The 21,533-nt window shown below is 40.6% G+C and overlaps 2 protein-coding genes and 1 long non-coding RNA gene across 5 annotated transcripts in view; 2 read left to right on the top strand and 1 right to left on the bottom strand.

The window, feature by feature from the left end:
- LOC111255491 (mitochondrial coenzyme A transporter SLC25A16-like) overlaps positions 1–21,533 on the bottom strand; it is an 87,966-nt gene that overhangs the window by 46,599 nt on the left and 19,834 nt on the right. The window lies entirely within an intron of this gene.
- LOC147758612 (uncharacterized) lies at positions 1,404–6,122 on the top strand. Of its 3 annotated transcripts, none has more exons than XR_015319813.1 (3): positions 1,404–2,364; positions 2,564–3,990; positions 4,279–6,122. It is a non-coding gene; the product is annotated as an uncharacterized LOC147758612 (long non-coding RNA). The 3 variants fall into 3 exon arrangements; XR_015319812.1 differs by having other exon boundaries at positions 1,410–2,364; positions 2,564–4,477; positions 4,725–6,122; XR_015319811.1 differs by having other exon boundaries at positions 1,414–2,364; positions 2,564–4,858; positions 5,009–6,120.
- On the top strand, positions 10,321–21,431 carry LOC111243023 (uncharacterized). The gene is made up of 6 exons (XM_086978394.1): positions 10,321–10,599; positions 12,796–13,111; positions 15,103–15,117; positions 16,762–16,937; positions 19,586–19,709; positions 21,074–21,431. The coding sequence occupies exons 2-6, from the start codon at positions 12,828–12,830 to the stop codon at positions 21,249–21,251; spliced, it is 777 nt and encodes a 258-aa protein (XP_086834520.1). The 5' UTR covers positions 10,321–10,599; positions 12,796–12,827; the 3' UTR covers positions 21,252–21,431.

Raw genomic sequence — 21,533 nt, 5'->3', positions numbered from 1 at the left:
CGCGCCAAATATAGATGACACCTTTTGCTGCCGATGGTAACACTGAAATAGAACAGACTGGCTTACCCTCAGGTAAGGAGAGACCGAGGGTACAAAAAACCGGACGTGCAGGTCATAGCATCGTTGCATTACGGAGCGGCCCTGCATGCCAATCCAACGACGTCCTACCCCAAAAATTCGACCTATCGAAGAGCGTTCTGGAGCTGTGGGGCTGATGGATTGCAGGACAGTGTGTATCAAACAGTACCAAAAATAATCGATGACCCGAAACACCATATTTGTAAAATGATGGCGTATCGGGTCATCTAATCGGCCGTAAATTTAACTCCACGGCGTCGTCATTCAAAATTACGCGAAACCAGTTGAGTCATACAAGCGGTTCCAGAGGGACATTTGACTCGCGTTGTTTTTTAGGCGAGATGAAGACTGACTCTTCTGGCCTGGATCAACACGAAAATAAAAAATCCCGCAGAACTTGCCGTTTGTTTCAGTGGCCTCCAAATAAAATGCTAACCTTTGGTATACTTTATGGACTAATATCAGAATAACACGGTTTAAATTTAGTTGATAGTAAAAAAAAATAGCAACTTAGTCTGTTGAATGGAGAAATAGCGTAGCTTAACACATTGCATATAGCTTATCCGACGACAAGCTGTACTCAAAGAGAAGTGTTACAATAGACAAAAACTTATGACGTGTTTGGTCCGGAGATCTCTTAAGTTTGTAAGAAACAAAAATACACAATAACGGAAGTGTACAAACACAAGTGTGACATATCGAGCAGATGCAGTTAGGGATCGTCGGTTAATTGGGTCGTAAAATTGTTTAAACGCTTACCCTTTCAGAATACACCGATGTAATATTGTACCCATTGATGCGTGTGTAGCATAATATCTTGTATATTATAGATATTAGAGTCGTACCTATTATAACTTTATTCTCTATCTAAATCTGCTTTTTATTGCAATAATTTGCGTATCTCCTGCTACTTTAACGGACGTTAGATGAAGACTGTCCTACCATACGACCTGTGCTTTAGCCGTCTAGAACACATGAATCCTCTCATTTTATCAATTTTGAAGCTCTTTTTCTCATACAAGATTCCTGTCTTTCACGTATCATCCTTCCTTTAGCTTCGTGTGTGCTTCATAACGGGGGTGGATGCTCGCCGGCCGTTGTTGAAATCTAGGCCATTCAGTTTTTAAGATGTACGAGCAACTGCGTACCGTGTTCTGACGACAGCCGTCAACAAACCGTCATCGTCGCGCATCGTTGCCATGGTCATTGCAACCAAAACGAAAAGAAGCGGCACTAGTAACAACAAAACGACGAGCAGAACCCGTGTGACATCAGCAGCAACAGTATTAGTTCTGATTACGCGGTCCCAAAAGCATGTGCTCACTATATGTTATTGTTATATTATGATTTTTCTGGTGTTCACATTGGTGCATCAGCTGGCTGAATGACTAATTGTCTATCCATTGAACGATCTGTTTATATGGGCTCTGATTCCCCTTTCACATGCCAATCAGCTACTTGATACCCGAGACCCCTGAAACTGGAGACCGCACCGAACGACAATAACTATCGCGGGGATAGCGACGGCACCGGCAACGTCAGTGGCACGCTTTGCCGTCGGTCACGATCAGGCAAACGCCGCCAGTGATGAGCTCGGAAATAGCAAGATCAGACAAGGCAGAACTGCTTGCGAAGTGGAAATAGCATTGAAATCGCGCTTTTGCGTAGCAAATAGAGTGACTATTAGGCTGGCCCTACGAAAGAGTCTGTTGTAGCTTTTTCGTGGTCTGCTATACGACGGACATTTTAGCTGCGAACATAAGGGGGAGGCTCTAAACGGTGCGCAGTGCTCTGACGTCTGCGGAGACAAATTGTCGATAAACTTTTCTGGCGTCGGATGTTGACATCGTTGTTGCCTTTTTCGTTATTGTTTTTGTCATTGAGACATCGAGTCTTACTGAGAGACAATTTACGATCTTGGATTATTAGAACTATTGTCATTGGTCCTAGGTAGTATTATTATGTGGGTATCTTGATGATTGTTTCAGCTTACGCAATTGCTAATGGCTGACTGTCTGACTGACTGGTAAAATGTCTGCGTATAAAGTGCACTGGGTTCGATTACGTGTTCTACATCCGTGTGCAGTGTTCGCACTTCCGACGACGGGAACACCTTCAGGTGTCGGGGAGCCCGATCTGGAAATAGCAAGTTCTCCCGTTCTATGTTGTTCTGAAGATTCGATTCTTCGTACTCCGGATGACATCGAATTTACGTTATCGAAAACGATCATAGCAAAGTCACTTACTCAAGCCAGTGATCTCTTAACTTACACGGCAGTAACTTTTGTAAGGTCTATTCGTTGAATAAAATCAAATCGATTGATTTGTAGCTTTCGCTTTGTTTTAATCTGATGAAGATCGTGCTATTCACTTGGTTACTACACAATTTTGAGCTCATGTATTTGACGGAAATGCACTTGTCTCCGGAACTTTCCGACTCAAGTGACTTTACTAACGGACATCGAACGTTGTTTGGTTTTTGAAGCACGGGGTTGTACAGGACAATTAGCGTTGTTTTGTCCTGTCGACAAGATATCTGACCAAGGCACACATGCTGGTGGAAGTGGCTTACTGATTACAGTGCCCCTAATTACTGATTACAGTGGGCGCGGAAAGCCTTCTAATAGTAAGTATTTTTTTTATCATAAACGAAAGGTAAAAATATGTAATGCATATTTTTCTTACAGAGTTTGTATTTTGTTTTCCTTACGTCCACGAAAAATCTTTCAGTCTTCGATTAGCGATACTGAGGTGATACCTTTAGGAACCTTTGCACTTGTATATAAGGCAAACGCTTACTATCTTTAAAACGCAGCTGGTGTTAAGGCCCAGTATGATACTCATAATATTACAAAGGAACAAGAAATGCATTAACATTGTTATCAAGAGCATGGCATAGAGGTGAGCGGTATAATAGATGATCGGCGAATTACTATGAGTTGCTTCGATCCTTTGACTCTCGTAATTAAAAAAAAAGTTTCGCATTCGGCCAACGAGTTAAAAAAATTAATCGCTATATTGAAGAATCGCAAATTAACCCTATTTTGTAAACCATTTTTTTTTTAGCCTTTGATGAACAAATTATGTATATTACTGAAAAACACTTTATGGGATTGCGAAATCTTTGTGTTTATCGTTATGTAGAATGGTCGTGAAGTTTGTAATTTCATGAGAGCTTTGATGTTTTTAAGGGTTCTTTTTAATCTGAAGATGGATACCTACGTAATTGAATAGATTGTAAGAGAGAAATCTGTAGAGGATTATCTCAGAGGACCTCAAGAGTCTGTGAAATCCTTGATCTGCTAATGGCATATCAACCGAATATTTGTTGTTCTTCAAAAATTTGATTTTGGTTCCTTGTCCGTGTACGAGTACGTGCTGCTATTAAAATATACTGCAGCAAAAACGATTAAGGAAAAATTGCACGGGAAGCTAGCATCGAAACATCGCTATCTCCTATTTTGTGTTCCACACGATTCTCTGACAGCGACCGTAAGAAACCTACGGATAAGTGGGAAAGCGTTTACGGATTTTTCATTAGAACGGAATATATATATATATACATCATGGAATATTCACAAGAAAGCTATTCCAAAAACAATAGCTACTTTAAACAGCGCGCTGACAGCCACTGGCCTTGTCTAGCGGTTTTTTCCTTGACCGGCCGCAAAATATGTCGAGAGCGGCGGCCATCGCTCAACGACTAAAATGGCAGAGAAAAGCCATACTGTCTCAATCCCGTCTAAAGCGATTCACGAGGTCGATTCTATATATAATGTTTAATATAGTCCGAAATCGTTAGATGGGTCTTTGTCAAATCGATCCTAAACGAACCATACTTCCACTATTACTTAGAATATTGTTATACGTGCCATAGAGAAGAGCGAACGGCCTAGTAACGGGCTGGAAAAGGTAAAGATCGCAGACTTAAGTCTTTTCGCAGTTTATACAGTCTGTGTGAGAATGGAAGAACTTTTTATGCACTCCTGTACTAGGTTGAAATATAGGTTAAATGCTCCTATCTACCTCTTTACTGTTTATTCTATGCTGTTTTTATATACCACTCATTTCATTCTCTCTTTTAAGCACATTACAATATTATTGTGTTGTAGACGCCAAATTTCGTGTGAAGTTCAAACCCCCAACTAAAAGAAGAATGAATTTTCAACACCTGTGCTATCTTGCTTTTTATCCAAATAGAACGACCGTGGAGGTAACTCGAAAAATCTGTGCTGTGAATAGCAAGAACTCTATAACTAGTAGATATTGTTGAAGGGGCTTGCTGAGTTCAAAGGTGGGGTTTCAAATACTAAATATGCACTCCACCCTGATCGGACGCCCGAAGTCGCTAAGCGCCTTGAATAATGAGGATCGCTGAATTCGCTAATTCACCGAGAAGGTAAGTTGCGAGCATTCTATTATCGCTCAGCACCTCAAGTGTACGAAGTGTTATATAAAATAAAAAATTCCCTGGTTGCCCGATAAACTCAATAAGGCGCGCTAGGAAACAAGGCTCTTCATCTACCCTCAGCATCTCGCCCGGCAACGAACATGACGCAATCTCGATGGCAGGCCCCTACACAGAACTGTTACGGCTGGCTAGCGGTGTTTTTCATCCTAAAAACACTATTTTTTGCATTTGATAGGGCTGAAAGGGCCTTGTACACTGACCGAGTGAATGAGACTACCCAGACAGAAAACACCAGATAAATGAAGCAGTCCAACGTTTTCAATGAAAATGAATGAAGAGATTGGTTAGAAGATAGAAGACCGCAGAGAGGTCAGTAGATACATAAACAAATAGTTTAATTTAGAAGTCGAACGAAATAGTGCGCATTCTATTAGCTGCAAAGCGACTGTTCCCTATATCTTAATCAGATATGAGCCTTATAAACAAGAAACATAGTCATACCCTTAATTTCGTGTTTAGCTTGCCTGATTGCTTTGCAGAGTGACCTGTACTATTTTCGAGACGCTGTACTATTTTCGACATGACCCACCGCTAAGAAGCAACGAACTGATGAGAAAGTGAAGCTCTTGATGCGAGATAAAAAAAAGTGCGGCGGCCTTCTAGGTCCTGTGAGCCTGCTGTTGGGCCAACGAACATTTCACGCTAAGGAATCGACCTAAAAATTCGCGAAGTGCAACACAAATACTAGTTTTATTGAGCGTTTGATTAGTGTAGACGTTTCATTAACCGTTTTTCCTTTACAAAATTAGAGACATTCAATTAACGTCTCATGATTTGTCGTTTGTTTTAGCGCGAAAACTTAATAGCAACTTTTTGTCTCTGAGACGGGACAAAAGAGGGCGCTGGATGGAAGATCTTATGTAGTCGAAAGTTGATCGCCGCTGCTTACTGTCAATGAAGTATACTAACAACTGTTTTTAGTTTACTGGTAGATTTTTTTCAATAGCCATTTGTTTTTACGTAGTAAGAAAATCACGTGGCAAGACAATGTTTGACTCTAGGCTATTTATCTACTTGTTTACTCGATGCAATGGTTGTGTTAAACTCTTAACGTAGAAATAAATAGCCCATTAAGTTTACTCTGCCTAAACGGTCCATTCTTTTATTATGAGCTCGTCCAGTTATATACAGCTTTACTAGATATTTAAAAGTAAATCATGAACCGCCCATAGCACGCTTGGTAAACGCCAACGCTTTAGTAGGGATTTATGTTATTTCTGTAAACTTGAAATTGTTTTACTGAAACTCTTTGTTATTTTTTCCGTCCACGAATGTTTTGTCCACACTAATGGCCAACTTGTACCGATTTATCTGGCTCTCCTTAACTTTGGTGATGGTAGCAGTGGCAAGACATCATACGGCGATAGCGTCGCGAGCAGCAGGCGTAGCGTAAGTTTTGTTGAAACCCCGCTCGTGGCGTTCGGTGACAAAGCGCGTCGCGCCTACCAGGCCATCTCAAACAAACCATAAACAGTGATAGTAAATAAAAAGTATAAGCGTATTGCTGGGAACCTGCTGCCTTTACTATTGAAAAATAACAGCCTCGTATCACAATAGTAACGTTACCAGAAGGATAGATTTCAATTGGAAGTGTAGCCTAGAAGGTCAAAACGTAAGTGGGCGCGTTCAGTCGCACGACGCAGTATCTGATCATAGTCGAGGTGGGTTTGTGTCGAAAGTAGCGCTGCAAATAGCGAAGCGCTTCAAGAGCAACGCATATAGTAGAGTTTTTATTAGCGTTCTATAGAGCTTGTCACTGACATGAAATCTTGCCATTGAAAAGCATTACATTAATTATATATGCAGTCCATTACAAAGCAACTACGCGGCCAACTGGGGTAACTAAATGGATTTGTAGGATGTCGATTGCTTACTGAACCCCCAGCACGGATGCAAACTCTTAATGTATTCATTACACACTCTAATCAAGATGAACCCGTTTAGAAATGTTGTTAGGAAGAACTAATTAAACATAGGGGCGTGCCGTCTGCATCCAGTTAATTCAACGAAGCCCCGTTGGCGCCTATCAAATACACCTAGACGCAAAGTTCGACACAAAAGTCTCAATCTAGATTATCTTACGTGATCGCAAGTCGACCAAGGAAACATACTACAATTATCATGTTGACAGTTTGTTCTTCTAGCTTCTATTTAGTAGGTCATGAAGAGGGGATATCGAGCAATTTCCAAAACAAAACGAGCCACCTCAGTAACGCACTCTGGTTAGAAAAATCTCATGCAACATTGCTAATAATGGAACATGAGAAAAACACGGACTGCCATTTTCCACAGGTACCAAAAACGTCATTCTACAGTAAAGGCTTCCCCATTTTATGCCATCTGTCCCCACCATCCCAAAGCCTTTAGGTAGGAACTGGTTGCCGAGTGCACGATTTTCTAGGAGCTTTTTTTCCTTTGAGCTTTCTTCATTCGTGTTGAGAAATCCTTAATTAGCAATAGGCGATCAAAAAAAAAAACTCTGCGCTGTAAATCATTCGGTAGAGCTTCAGTCGACTACTACGCTTCCCAATATCAATACAGGATCAGGAAGCAGGATCTTCTTCCACGAATCAGAGTACTATCAATCAGTCCCGCAGCGGAGCGTTAAATTCACATTTGATCACAATACGTTCATGATCAGTGTTTGGAAAAATTCATCATATCATCGAGCTTCCAGCAATGTCTACTCTTATTTAAATTAGGTGGCGGAGTTAGCTAGCTATCCGAAAGCAAAATAGACCATAAAGATTAGATTTGTTCATCTTTACAAATACCGCTGTGACGGTCCTAATATTACCTGCCTCTAATATGATATTTTGGTTCATCGTGTATTGACGGTCACACGTTCTCTTTTCCGGTGCAACTCAGTTGTGGCCGAATGAAGTCGACTGTGTCCTCTGCTTTCTCTATTAGCGTTCTGGCAAAATAATCTTACAAATACGCGTAGTAATAAAATGACCTACCTGTTAATTTTGTTTTTGACTTAGGCAAGTTGTCGAGTCTAAAGGAAATCAGTTTGAAGACTTATTCGGGAGTAGCGCCACGAGACTTCGTTGGCGCAGTACATTCGATTATAACAGAGAGGATCGACTGAGATTCTCGAAGAATAATTGAGACCCCAGGTTCATTTATGCTTTTTTTGTTAATTTTATTTATCAGATACTACTTATGCCCCGGCTCCGCGTCTGTTTGTTGGCACTGTACAAAAAGCACAAGGTCAGCTGAGAAAATATAGCGGTGAAGTGTCACCTGGCGGCCGTTTCGGGCAATAGGCGTCCGGCCGAGTACGCCGTGCATCACCTTCACTAGGGGATCACGTTTTTTTCGTATGCTCACGCCAGTCCTTTATCTCAAATTTGCTTACGGAACAGTTCCATATGCCGATGCAGCCGAGCGCCGCGTCAAATCTCCAGCCTGCAGAAGTCCGTCATCATCGTAAATCTACCAGTAAGATAAAGTAAGTTCACGTCCGTGCAGAATGCAACGAATAGTTTACCTATGATGAATCGTTCATTGTCTACAAATGAGGGTTAAGTGGCTGGCTCGTATAGTAAATAACGCTGACTTCAAAAAGATTACTGGAAGCGACAAATAAACGCTCAAGTCCATGGCACATGAATTTACTGTTAGAAGATATCGTCTCGTTAAGGAACCTTCATGACGATACTAAGTTCATAGACGATGTTTACTATAGCTGCGGCTGAGGTGGCGATCACACGTTTCTCTCGGTGACACCGTTCATCACGCCGATGGCGATCGCGCTAAGATCACGTTACCCACGACGCTTGCCGACAGATGGAAGCGGGTCCATATTACAGTCATAGTTGGACTGTGAATCAGTTCAGCTATAGCGGAACGTGCTATAAAACGGCCGGTCAGAAATGAGGTATCGTGGCCGAGACAGTCGAGATATAGCCTTACGGATAAAGTGTACATTGTAGCCCACACTCATTAGAATTGTAATGAAAGAAATTATCGCGTCTCTGCTCTTGCGCCTATGAAAACGGAAGTCAATCACTTTGATGAACAGTTTCATTGCGCTGAAAACCATTTAAGTGAGAATTTTATATATACTGGGTAGGTACCCGAACAGACCCAAATCAGGATCACTAGTGACTACTTTTGCACTGATATCTTCTCAGGAACACAAGATACCAACCAAATAATAGAGCGTTAATAGGTGTACGACTAACCTTTGAACAATTACCAGTGAAACAAGTCTTGCTGAAAAAAAGTGTTCAATTTCTTTAAAATATAAACAATATCGTTCATTCTTGTCTAGTGCTCTGATTTGAAAGATCAAGCGACTTTTTAGGTATTAATAATTAGTCACTGTGTAAATGACGAACGCCAAAGTCTCAGTCACTTCCGTTATATCATTCGCTATATTTGCTGTCACAGTATATTCCCATTCATTATTACTATTATATTAATGTTGAACATGCGAAACTTACAACAATTTAATAACACTTGTTGTTATTTTTTCACTAGACTGAATAAAGTGATAGAGAACATAGGTTTGCGAATAACAGTAAACTTACTTAAAGCTACTTAACGTTGTAATTTATCAACAATATTTCTCTAATTTTTATGCTCAGTATTATAACGATAGACGATAGAAAGGTTGTACAGAATACTTATTTAAAATAGCCTGACAACAAACCCACCTGGTCGATCTGGATCGCTACTTATAAGAGGTGACTGATCAGAAATCCGGGACGACACTCGTCTCTAAGCGCTTTGGATGCCCGAGAACTGCGTCACTGACGTTAACTGATGAAGCTTGTAAGCAACGATGCTTTCACATATCAACTTGATTATAGCCACTGAGTAATGAGGTTGTCCTGTGTGGTTTTATACATACAGGCATAAGAATCGGAGCTCCATTGTAAGCGTGGAACGGAGCAGTGTGGTAGCGGTGTGGAGTAACTTTCCTAAGAGCTTTCAGGTTGATTTCGGTTCTATTAATAAGCTGGCATTAAATTTGTTTGTTAAAGCGAAACGACACCCTGGATTCCAGCAGTTTGATTCAAGGCAGAACTATACGGCAGTCTGCGATCTTGGAAGGAATGGGCCTGAGGTCGAATCGATCACTGACGTGCTAATGGAGCCTAGCTAGTGGGCTACTGTCGCTATTCGCAGATACCACGAAGTTACCAGTACCATCTGGTCTCAATCAGTAACCATGTCAGTAATCATAATCCCCCTGTTTAGTCGACAAATACGAGGATATACATCCTAAAGACAGTTCAGTTATGAAGGCCGTAACGAAACACAAAATCGCGGTGACCAGCAGCGTAAATCTGCATGCGCGTGCCACACGATCTATGGAAATCAGACTGGCTTCAACTAGCAATCGTGGTTCGTCATATCTTTTTTTCTTTTCATCAGATCTGCTTAAGGTAATATTGTAAACAAAACAGATTCTTCAACCTCGTCCTGTCTATGTGGCCGAGTTTGAAGCCGTCTATTATTATAACTGTCGTTTTCCTAAATTACATTGTATAGGGGAAGCTGATGGAAAAGTCGATAGCTCGGAACGCCACAATATATTCTAGGGAAATCTAGTGCTCAACTTCGTGCCGAGCTCGTCTGCATAAACAAGAATAGCAATCAAACGTTTTAAATAAACACAAATGTCTCTTTGAAGACTTTACTAACCAACTGATGGATCTGTTAATAGAACACTGATGGTTTGGTAATGTTACACCTATTTGCGCCTAAGTTCGCCCCAAGAAAACACGCCATGATATTTCTATGATAATGCTATTTTCCGCACGCAAGTGGACAACACTCACCAGAATCGGCTTGTGAGCGTCTGGTTGGCTACTGCGCTTGGTGTGATTTTTATGGTTTTGCCGGAATTCCTGATAAACTCAGCGATGCGTGTGAGTTAAATCATGAACTCTCGCCGCCGCAGGGGGCATGTCCCACTGAAGTTCTTTCATTCGGACAGCTCGTTCTCGATAGTCTGTTTCGTTGGGTACAAAGCCGTCGAAAACTCATCATTGGCGAGACGTTCTCGCCTCTCTACGGGAAAATCCATTCAGGTGAGCATAGCTAAATGGCTCTCTAGTTAACTCCTATATCAATAATGAATAGATGTCAAATTGTTGTCTCCCTTTCTAACGAAGGAAACCAAGCTCGATTGGCTCGACAGTAAGCGGCCCCTCATCGCAGTATCCACACGTTTTCTCGGTCAGCTGCTATCAACGAAAGTGTCGAGTAAAAAGAAGGAAAAAGTGTAAAAAAGTAAATATCTGTTGCGAGTAGAAAAGTCTACTCAGTCTTAAAAACATTTCTCTGTTTTACTGCACTTCGTAGCAATGGCTAAATTTCCCGGTGTGGAAGCAAACGATCTTTGGGATAATGTGTGATTTCGGATCCGGTGGTATAGATCTTTCGGTGTGACAGCGTCGCGTGTTATACGATTTACTGCTAAAAAATAACTCTGTGTCAGAAAGATTTTTTCTTAATTATTAAAGCTTAACCATTCTTAGACTGTGAACGTAGGGAATATAACTGTACGTCGCTTAGCCTTGCTTCTAACGTGAGGGCTTTTTTCACTAGGCCATACTCGGCCCAACGTATATGCTCAAAGATTGCTTAAATGAATTCGTCTATATAATTTACAATAAAGTTGTGTACCCTCTAAGACATTGGCCGCAAAGCGTCTATCATTCTCTTGCATTTTGAACAATAGTTCAGTGTGCATGCTCCATCCGTTGAGTACGTTAACGGGCTTTCGGTTAACCCTGAACGGAGAAAGGTGCCACAGCTTTAGGGCTTTACAACGTCAACAGATGTTTCAACTTACTTCGCTTTTTTATCCAAGACAAGTTATCTACTGCGATGGGGAGGCAAGTATACGCAGTGACATCAAATATCGATCAGACATTGTCGTAACTGGCTGTTGTTCGCTGCGCACCTCTGTAAGCGTTCGCTGGGCTCTTTTTTTTTTCTACTTTTACGTAAAAGCAGACATGCAATCTCGCTTCTATATGTACATATATGGAAGCGAAATTGCATATGTCTTTTCTTTTGTTATATATACATATATATATATATATATAAGAGTTTCAGCAACATTGTAATGTGTATTGTATTATTGTTTATTGATGAGGTAGCCAGGCTTATAAGAGTATCAGTGATCCAGAAAGCACAAAAAAATAGTGACTAATTTATCAGGGATACGCAAAAGAGATATTGGCCAAGCAAGTAGAAAATCGATAACAACTAGCATGTAAACATAATAAAATACAGTATATTAGTACATCATAGAGGCTTGATCAACAGTTCGTTGATCGGCTCAGTTACTAATAACAATATTGTTACTTGTTCTCCGTGTCCAAGCAGAGGTACGTGCTCTTCTATCCGACAGATGTTCCATGTAGTGTTAGACTGCTATTCATACCAATGGCCCGGTATTATTGTATGTTTTTTGCTCAGTGGTGACAATAGACGCCCTATCACTATCAACTGAAACTCGCCAATCGTTAGCAGACCAGAAAACTCACTCAGGCCATTGTCATCGGCGTACCGCACCAATTGGCAGCTTAGCAACATGTGCTTAGACGATAGCGTGTGCCGCCTGCTTCCGAGCAATGCAGACAATAAATTGACGATGTTTACCAAGAGTCCATGGATTGGCCAGTAATCTAATACGCCCTTACCTATTGATAACCCTTTTTTAACAGCGCCCTCTTGTAACACCACCATAACGTGTGGTCAACAATCATCAAAAAACCGAGTCTTGAGCGCTTGAAACACAAACATACAGAGATTGCTTTGGTGTACGCGTCCGGCGTGACGACGAATCAACAAACAGCTTTAAAACGTTTCGCCATTTGATCAACGTCACTGATACAAAACTACAACAACAACAACAACGGTGACCTTGGCCTTGGTGACTTCTTATTTGAAGTTATGCCTCGTCTTCATTCGTTTTTTCTCTCATATTGACTTTTCGAAGAAAAAGCTACTGTTACTATTACTACTGCATTCGATAGCGCTTGAATAGATGCTACAATATGCCGCACAATCGATCGTCTTTTTTGTTTTCATTTTGTATTGCTACCTATTAAGTAATGTTAAACTTCAAACGGAAATCTCAGTTTTTCCCAAATCCCGTCGTTGGCTTCTTCGGCGAAAGAGAGAACGAAATATCATTAGTCTAGTAGGATGTTTGTGCTACTGAAACGGTGCTGAGAAATGGATGTTTAGACATTATTCGATCTTTTAAACAGGTGAATCAAAAACGTCTATTAGCATCGCAGCGATGCGAGCTGCCATCGCAGCTTCATTTTGCTTCGGGCCTCGCGCTCTGAGCGGGACTATTGTCCTGGTCACGCTCTCACTGTTCTTGACGATCCTGCCAACCGTCTTCGCGGGGCAACTTCGTGTACTGCGTTTCAGTTTTGCAAACGGCAGTCTATTGCCAACAGTAAGCGTAAATGCTCCACCCATGTGTCCAGATAATCATACGATGTGCTCATTCGAGGAGGTTCTCGAGCACCCCACAACTGTAAACGACTTGAACAAAAAAAAGGCGCTCACAACAAGGTGAGAACCTAGTGACTAACAGTTATTAGGAATGTGATAGCTGTATTTTGTGAAATTTTCTCTGTTATATAACGAGCATCAAACAGATGTATAATATGGTCACTGCATGTACTAGCTTGTGTCAATAATACTGCTCCGTTCCTACTATATATGATATGATTTCTGCGTAAACGGGACCATCAGTAGTATGTAGCTGTATTCGATATCTTCTAACTTTGAACTCAACTCTAGATACTTATTTTGAGAAGCCTTTTACCATTATTTGGCACTACGAGCCAATGTAAAGATAGTTTATCTGCCACAGACCTGCTCGAGGACAAAGGTATGTCCTTCGGTCAACTCAGAGCAGCGTTGAATTCAGCTCATGCTAATCTACCGATCTGTAAACATCACGTTTGTACACAATATAATGCTGACATGGTGCTCTGAGATGAAGGAATTCAGATTAAATTACGGAAACTCAATGGTAGTCGTTATGTCCATTGAGAAGATACATTAGATTTTTGCCTGTCATCATTGGCTGCCGCTGTACGAATTGCATTATTTCATAAGTCATACCCCTTAAATAGGTGTTCGCTCCCTTCATTGCGTATATCTTTTTGATCAACTTGTGCGGTCTGCGAACGACTTTGTTTATCTAATTGTCACCTATCCATTAGTTTGGCACAATAGTTCCCGCTTTTCCCAAATTCGTAATGAAAAAAACAATTGCATTCGCTCTGGGATCGTCCTATGTTCGCTAGCCGCCCCACCTTTCTGGGTCGGAGTTTTTTACGCCTTCACCCGTTTTCATGTATTGATTGATAGCTCGTAAGTAGACTAGAGATCCCAATGCAGTGTCGAGGCCATTTTGCCGTCGGCTCTCAGCGTCTACACGGATAGATCTTATGTATTAGCCCTGGATATCGATGATATGTTTTCATTTCCAAATGGAAAAAGACAACTCGATGAAACACAAATCACACGAATGTATGTTATAATATGATAGATGCTAGTAGATAAAATCTATAGATGAGTGAATAGGACACTTTTTTCCCTACCTCGAGTTCGACGTTCTATCGAACAGCGTCTTAAAGGTGATGGTTTTAATTATATGTAGCTATAACACATCATCAATTTGTGGTATTAAGACGATTTTCGTGGATATGTGCATCCAGGCACGATCGTATAAAAGAGAAATTCCTTAAACATGGAAATGGCACACAGATACGGCAAAAGCCCCCGAGGCAAACGATGTTGAAAACATAATAGCTCCTGAATCAATTTTCTCGATTGCGATATGGATAAGTGTTACGTAATTCCATCAAAAGCAAAACAATCTGTCTATATTGTTCGCTTATTAAATTAGGAGTACTGCTAGAGAAAACTATGTAGTTAAATTTGCATCTTTTGTTCGTATATATTTCTGCTTGTATCTCGTACGCTGCTCTTTCAAAAAGCGTACAAGTTGAACAATTAGCTAGCGTTCGTTACCGTTACATTTAGGAATCGAGTACCTAAACAAGCCTGCGTGTTTTCACCATGCGCACTGGTCTCCTAATAACATCACATATCGGATTGTAATCTAATTAATTGATTGATCTCAATCAGTACAAAATCTAGTAGGAGAGATGAGGCACTCCTAGGGGGCTCCTAAAACTCATCTAAATTTTAAAAAAAATGTCTACTCTCTTGTGTGTGGACCTGTGAAAATTGCGGAAAAGTTCTTTAGTAACATCAACTGGATTGAGTGCAGTTCTTCGAAAAAACATATGCAATGTGTGACTGTCGCCGTGAAAAAGCTTAATCACGCTCAACAAGCGATCTATGTGCTACCCAATTGGACATCATACATTTGGGGCATTTAGAACCCTTAGTGATTGCTGTTGTTGTTATTATTGGAATTTGCTGTTTTTTTTTTGCTATAGTCATCTGTCTTCTCTCTATTGATAGCGCTAGGGCTACTTGACATTAAAAATAACATCACTAACTCTGTGCAAACACCATTTTAGCCTCGCACGTCTAAGGTAAGTCGGTCCTTTTTTGCTTTTGTGTTCCTTTATTCTTTATCTAACCAACTTAGAAAGATCTATTGAGGCCAAGTCAATTTTTGCTTTTCCTGTAGTACACAAGTATGAAGTATCCCAGCAGGTTCATCGTGTAAGACAACAATGTCAGCAGCGGATCTCGACGTGTCCCATAACTGATCCATTCACTCTCGCTATCCTAGTTGCCACGCTGCTTCAAAGGTCTAGGTGAAGGCGTTACAGGCTCTACTAAGTCAAATTGGTATATGGCCTTGTATTTAGACGTATGCCCTTGTAATCGATCAAAAACAAGACTGATTTCCCCATACCATTATAGATCGTTGCTCCGTTGCTATTGTTGGATGAACGGTGGATGAATCTGGCGAAAAACTGGCGAGCTCGTAAAATCCGCTCACCGTCAAGAAATAAACTAGCCTTTTCCGGACAATACGTATAGTAGAACAAACCTATATAGCGAGGCGTATACAAGAGAGAAATTTTCTCTAGATGTAGTGTATTGCTTTCATCACTTACAGGGATCACCCAATACGACAAGAGCTCAACACTGGCTCAAACAATCTTTGCCTCTTTTAAGGCAACTTGCCCCTTCGAGGAGAAGACTAATTGCTCTGTACGACGCTGCTTCGGGGAGTTCAGTTGCATTCAGACCATTCAATCAGAATGGCAAACATTTAGATGCCTACCTATACGGTGAAACGACTCGAGGAGTGCGCAAATTTATAGTAGGCGCTTTAATAGTCGGAGCATTGAAGGACTTATCGCCATTCCACCGTTAAGTTCGCTAATCGGGTGCAAGTTCTGGGCTAGTCAAGAAGTTCTGGAGAGTAGGCCGTGCATAGCCCAAACGATTGAGTTGCCCTAAACATACCCGAGATGTCCGGGGGAGGGGGTCCTTATGTAGCTGGAGTAGTGACACGTACTTTTACCTTCAAATAACAGACAAGATTTTTCTAAGCTTTCGAAGCAATTTCTTGCGCCACTAAACATCAAAAATTACCCGCAATGGAGAATCCAGAAACGCTTTTTAGGCTAGTTATTCGCTTGCATAGGGGTCGCAGCTTAGATTCATTTTTGCCTGTGCTAAGGCCTCACAGAATTAAAATTACCGGGAAGAGTCCATTGTGCGCAGTGCGGTTGGGGTCAAATCAGTTATCATTTGAAGATAAATAATCGTCGTCGAAACATATAATTTTGAAACAATGCACCAATCATAGTCGCACCTTCAGCGTTCATTAATTCATAGGCTTATACGATATTTTTATGTCTTTTCAGATACATTGAATGATATGTACTTTCAACGTTTCTGGCTATTTTTATTGTGTGAACAAGTCTTTGGAATTACCCTTTCAATGTGGCATCATGGGCTTGCTCCTCGCTTTCCCACAAGATTTAGCCGGAATGGCTCTTTCCGTATCTACCTGGTGTTCTCTCAACAGAAGAGTAAAATGGTACAGCAACCATTGAATAACACCAACATTTAAGTCGGTGAAGGCTGCGTGTTCATGATGACGATGGCAGTGCACCCGCATAGAAAACATTAACCTATATGTACGTATTTGCTAAATACCTCAGAAAACAACTAGTTTATGCAAGTAATTAATAAACCTTTTTTCATGATATCAGGAGTACGATTATGAAACTTCTCGACATATTGGAGGGGGCGGCACAAGCGACTGGCTTGGTAAAAGGAAGTCTGTTCTACTCTGGAAATTCTGAAGGAACACCAGAGGTTACGGCGAAGCCCGGACTTCTGACACGCAGGAAACGTCAAGATAATAATGGCTCAATTCATGTAACAAGTAACGTCTGAGCTAGTTATTTTGGCCATTAGCTGTTATCTATAGGGGCATGGCTGCATGATCTATAGTGCCGCTATTTGGCTAACACAGGAATAGCCATCTAGTTGGGAGCAACTTGAATAAATATTTCTTTATTACGAACTTGAAATATTTCGTATTTAGCGTTAATTACAGCATCAATAAGGCGTGCTCCCTTGGTTTTCTCTATGAAAGTTGAATAGTTTCGGTTTAGTTTTTGACCGCCTTTTCGCCCCCGAGGAAAAGTGTGTCCAGAGATAGGGCATATTTTTACATGTATAGGCGTGCGAACAGATACAGTGGCTGCCTATGAGGGATCAAAAACCTTTGTGCTAACAACAAAGAGGCGTTTACATTTCAAAAGAAACACTACCTGATGCGGCATGTAAGTCGAAGGCTGGCATAAGAGATGATTGTAGGTTTTTTTTTGTTCCTAAAATCGTTCAAAGGTTTTCAAAATACATATAATTTTAACGGGATGATCTACCTTTTTACATGACTAATAACGTAGGGGGTTAAATGAACGGCTAATCTTTAGGTACGGCGAACGCCCTTCTAAATCATCTGACCTAACTCGTCTCGACTTTTCTTAAAGGAATGCTTGAAACGTACGATGGACTGAGATAATCTCGAGTACGAGAAGATAAACTCAAAAAAAATACCACATTCACTATAGAAATAGAGCTAATCATATGTTAAAAAGTGGTCAAAAACAGATAGAAGTGAATAACTGCCATAGAAGAAATCAAATGATCCCATCGTATTAATGTTACATTTATGTAACTCTTAAATATATAAATATGTTCGTAATAAAGTAAGATTTATGTAAAAACATTTAGCATTATTCTAAAGTTGCTCTTGATTAGATGACTGTTCCGGTATCAGTTTTAGCGGGTGGTCCTGAGGCAAAAGTTCGGTACAAGAGGAAGTTCAGCGGAATTGATTAAGGTTACCTATTTTATATGTCAGATATGCTTTATTGATAAGCGTATGGAAAGGTGTGGCCCTTTACGAGGCTTGTCCTTCACCGCCAATTACTCAGGTCACAGCCGAACACAATGCCCAATATGTAGAATTGTTTAACGAGACCGCTTTCCAGGTACTCGAATCAACAGTGCCTCTTTTTACAGAGTTAGGAGTTCTGTGCTAGCGGAGGAAGTAGTACTGACAATCATCAATACGATGTCGTTTAATGTTAACAATGCGGTCACTAGTTGTCACCAGCTTTGACAATGTCCCCCTTCTCTTCCGCCAACAGTCATAGCTTTCATATTATACAAACATTCATTTATATGAATACATTACTATATAGTATTAAATCCAGCTGTTGTTCTAGGTTGGATACCTAGCTACGTGGCTGTGGGCTGAAAGATAAAAGCAGTTCCTTAGAAAAATAGATTAAAACCATCAGAACAAGACCTAGCAGATCGTCGCTTACGACCCCGTAACCCGTGACTCACGGCAGATCGCCGCCCTACGTGTATGACGCTATTAACAAAACCTTTTCGTGTTTGGTGGAACCCTCTAACAACTAGTAATGATCCTACATTTTGCGAACATCGCTGAATAAATTTTAGACCCTACTCGTATATATATGTATATGTTCTTTGTTTAGAGAGCGTTTCAATTGTAATCATTTACACGAACTGTTTCCAAATAACAAAAAATGCCAGTGAAACTCACGCGATTCACGCGTAGAAATCATAGGGTCTGAAACTATGACCAGGTCAGAAAAAACGTTCGTCAGGCTGCTATCTCTTTTACAAGCAAACAAAAAAAACCAGCAGTTTTGTCGCCTGGGCTAATCAGAAAGGTTTTCTAAAAACATCGTCACGATTCAGCAAAACTTCCTTGCAATTTTGTGGGCTTTTGATGCCGGTGTTGCTGAAGAGAAGATAGCTTCAAGTTAAGGACTCAGCACCGATGGCAGAGTAGTTTTTTGAAAATTGTCGCAAAATTGAATGAAGCCCTCATTAGCTCTAACATAGAACACAATTAAACTTCAACAGTGACCAAGAAAACCTAGTCTACTTGAAAGCATTGTTGTATCAGAAATAAAACCTAACTATCCCTATGACGTGTACTACAGGGTAAATGGCTATACCTTGTTGACGATGAGAGTATTGCAGTTTATCAGTTACTGAGCCGTGTGTCGATTAAACGTGTGTAAATATGGAAAGTAACGTAAATCTACTTTCACATTACTCCATTGAGGCAGGCGCGTTTCCTGAAAAAAAAAAACCTAATATACTGGACTTTCGGCCCTTTCACAAGGGAACTGCAGTGTTTCTAACGCCAACAATTAATCGACACGTTTTTGTTTTTTACGCTATATTTTATTTGCATTTTCCCAATAAGAGGTATATATTGATAGAAAATAAATATAAAGTTAAAAAATACGTTGACAACATTAGTAGCTATTTGTTTTTACGTGCGCAGAAAGAATAGAGTCCTCTCACTATTTACCAGGTTGTCTCGCTAGAACAACTAGAATGAATAGCAATCGTACCTTTCACTTTGATTATTATATTATATAGATATGGGAAGATACAGCAGAATATACATTTACGACGCGATTATATTCATTGCCTTTGACTAATAATCAGTGTTATGATACGGTTCATTTGCAGCACCCTTTATGAATTTATGCCGCGAACAGGTGGTGACGAACGAGTACCCGGACATCGGCCGTAATGAACATGGTCGATGGCGTTATTTGTCGGGGAGACAGGTCGTACAGTATACGTACTGCATGTAAGCGTTGAGACACAGATGCTCAGGAAAGCATCTCTTTTACTAGAAAAGGGTGTTTTTTTTTTTTTGATAAATAGATACCGGCGTGTAGCGATGATTGTCTTTACGCTGCCGACCCGGCTGAATCGCTTTAACTACAATTGTTCCACCAACGGGCTTCTAATCGTGTGCGAAAAAAAAGAAAACCGTTCCTTATGTTATAAGTGGACTCAAATTAATACAACTAGGTTTTTGTCATTATTATAGCTCACTTTTTATAATCGTCTATTTACAAGCGTTCTTCCGTCATTGAGTCATGTAGAATCAGAATATAGCTAGTTTAGCGAAGAAGGTTCGCCTCCTATTTGGAGTAAATGATCTCCTGATATAGATTTCAATAGGATTCTAAATCAGATGAACCGTTTAACAAGGCGAAAGTTATGGGATAAGCTTATTTTGACAGAGGCTATAGTAAGCGAGATTGCTTACTGAATATTACCATGGCCAATCGTATGAATATCGTCCATTTCGACTTTATCGTAGGCGAAGGCGATGCCAGATTTTATACTTCAATCGAATAGGCTCGAATAGCAACTTTATTCTGAGTACCCTAATATTATCTTCTTACCTTCCCGAAGCCCGATACATGTTACCTGTTATTACATAGCATTCCGCTAAGCCAATGCAGGCGGACCGTCTGATAGGTGGTGTTGCATCGTGCGCTCGATCTGAATCAGAGGCTACCTAAGATGCAGCAAGTATGCTGATACCAAAATGCCCTAGCACCATAGGAATATTCAATGTCATTTTTTTGTATAATTGAAATAAAGGTATCTGGTGATAGTATTGATTGGCGAATTGCTTTGATAGTCAGTTTGGAGATTTCAAGAAGCTACTGAGAAGATCTCAAAAAAAGAACTTCGACGAGGGTTCCGTTCAGTATCGAACAGGCGCTATAGAGGCATGATATCCTCATATAAAAACCTATGCAGATCGTTCACGACCTATGCGCATCTCTGTGAGAAGTTTAGGGCAAGCGAAACTTATTTGCCAGCTGCTTTGAGGAAAAATTAAGCCATGTAAGTCATCATAGTTCGGAAGGCCGATACGTTTTGGGAAAGTTGAAACTTCGGCTATGCACGTCGACTCGTTACGCTATGGAGCCGCATATTCCATATTTTTCTCGTATACATATGGTTGTCAAACACGACAAAGTATCCTTGTGAAAAAAACAAAACACGATGTGCACTAGCTTCCAGCAAGACCTGAGTCCGTAAGGCCATTATATAGCTATGTAGAACTTGTTTCGTATAAACACCTTTTCCACACCTAATATGCTCAATCATTATAGGTTTTCTAATATGAAGAATTTCGCTGATATTTAGGGACGAGGGGAGGCCGTGCTCCGTTGACATAATGGATGATTCGCCTGGTGAACTGACACGCTGCGTGCAAAAGTTCGGTTTTTCGCCAATGGTAGTTTTCGATCAGCAGACACAGAAATTCGCTAGCGAACGCATCCTAGTACCCTGTGGTTGTCAGTGCCAGTATGGACGTGGGTGAGTCTCCCGCCTACCGATGGACACTCTCTGGGGCGTTATCCTAGGCTTTATCCTAAGTAGCTTCATCGTAGACGACCTTCATCACATCAACACTGTGTGCATAGATTGACGTGTTCTATGAAGATGGTTCTTTCTACTATTAAAAGAATAAAAACATGGATTAACGTCTATACTCGTTTAATACATAAGTTTTTTCTTAGAAGTTTATTAAGACTTTTCCCTCTATATATTACACATGCATATATGTTTCGCTAAGCTTGGCTTTTCAAGGTGTACTTTTTGC

The sequence above is a fragment of the Varroa destructor genome, unplaced genomic scaffold, assembly GCF_002443255.2.
Source record: "Varroa destructor unplaced genomic scaffold, Vdes_3.0 BEIS01000001.1, whole genome shotgun sequence".
NCBI classification, from domain to species: Eukaryota; Metazoa; Arthropoda; class Arachnida; order Mesostigmata; family Varroidae; genus Varroa; species Varroa destructor.
Note: the sequence above shows the minus strand (reverse complement) of the source record. Positions and strands in the feature narration are given on the sequence as shown.

Coding starts and splice junctions, on each gene's coding strand:
- LOC111243023 (XM_086978394.1), top strand. CDS start 12,828: ATGCGAGCTGCCATCGCAGCTTCATTTTGCTTCGGGCCTCGCGCTCTG. Junction 16,938..19,585: donor TGGCTCAATTCATGTAACAA/GTAACGTCTGAG, acceptor GTTCATTTGCAG/CACCCTTTATGAATTTATGC. Junction 19,710..21,073: donor GTACAGTATACGTACTGCAT/GTAAGCGTTGAG, acceptor GCTGATATTTAG/GGACGAGGGGAGGCCGTGCT.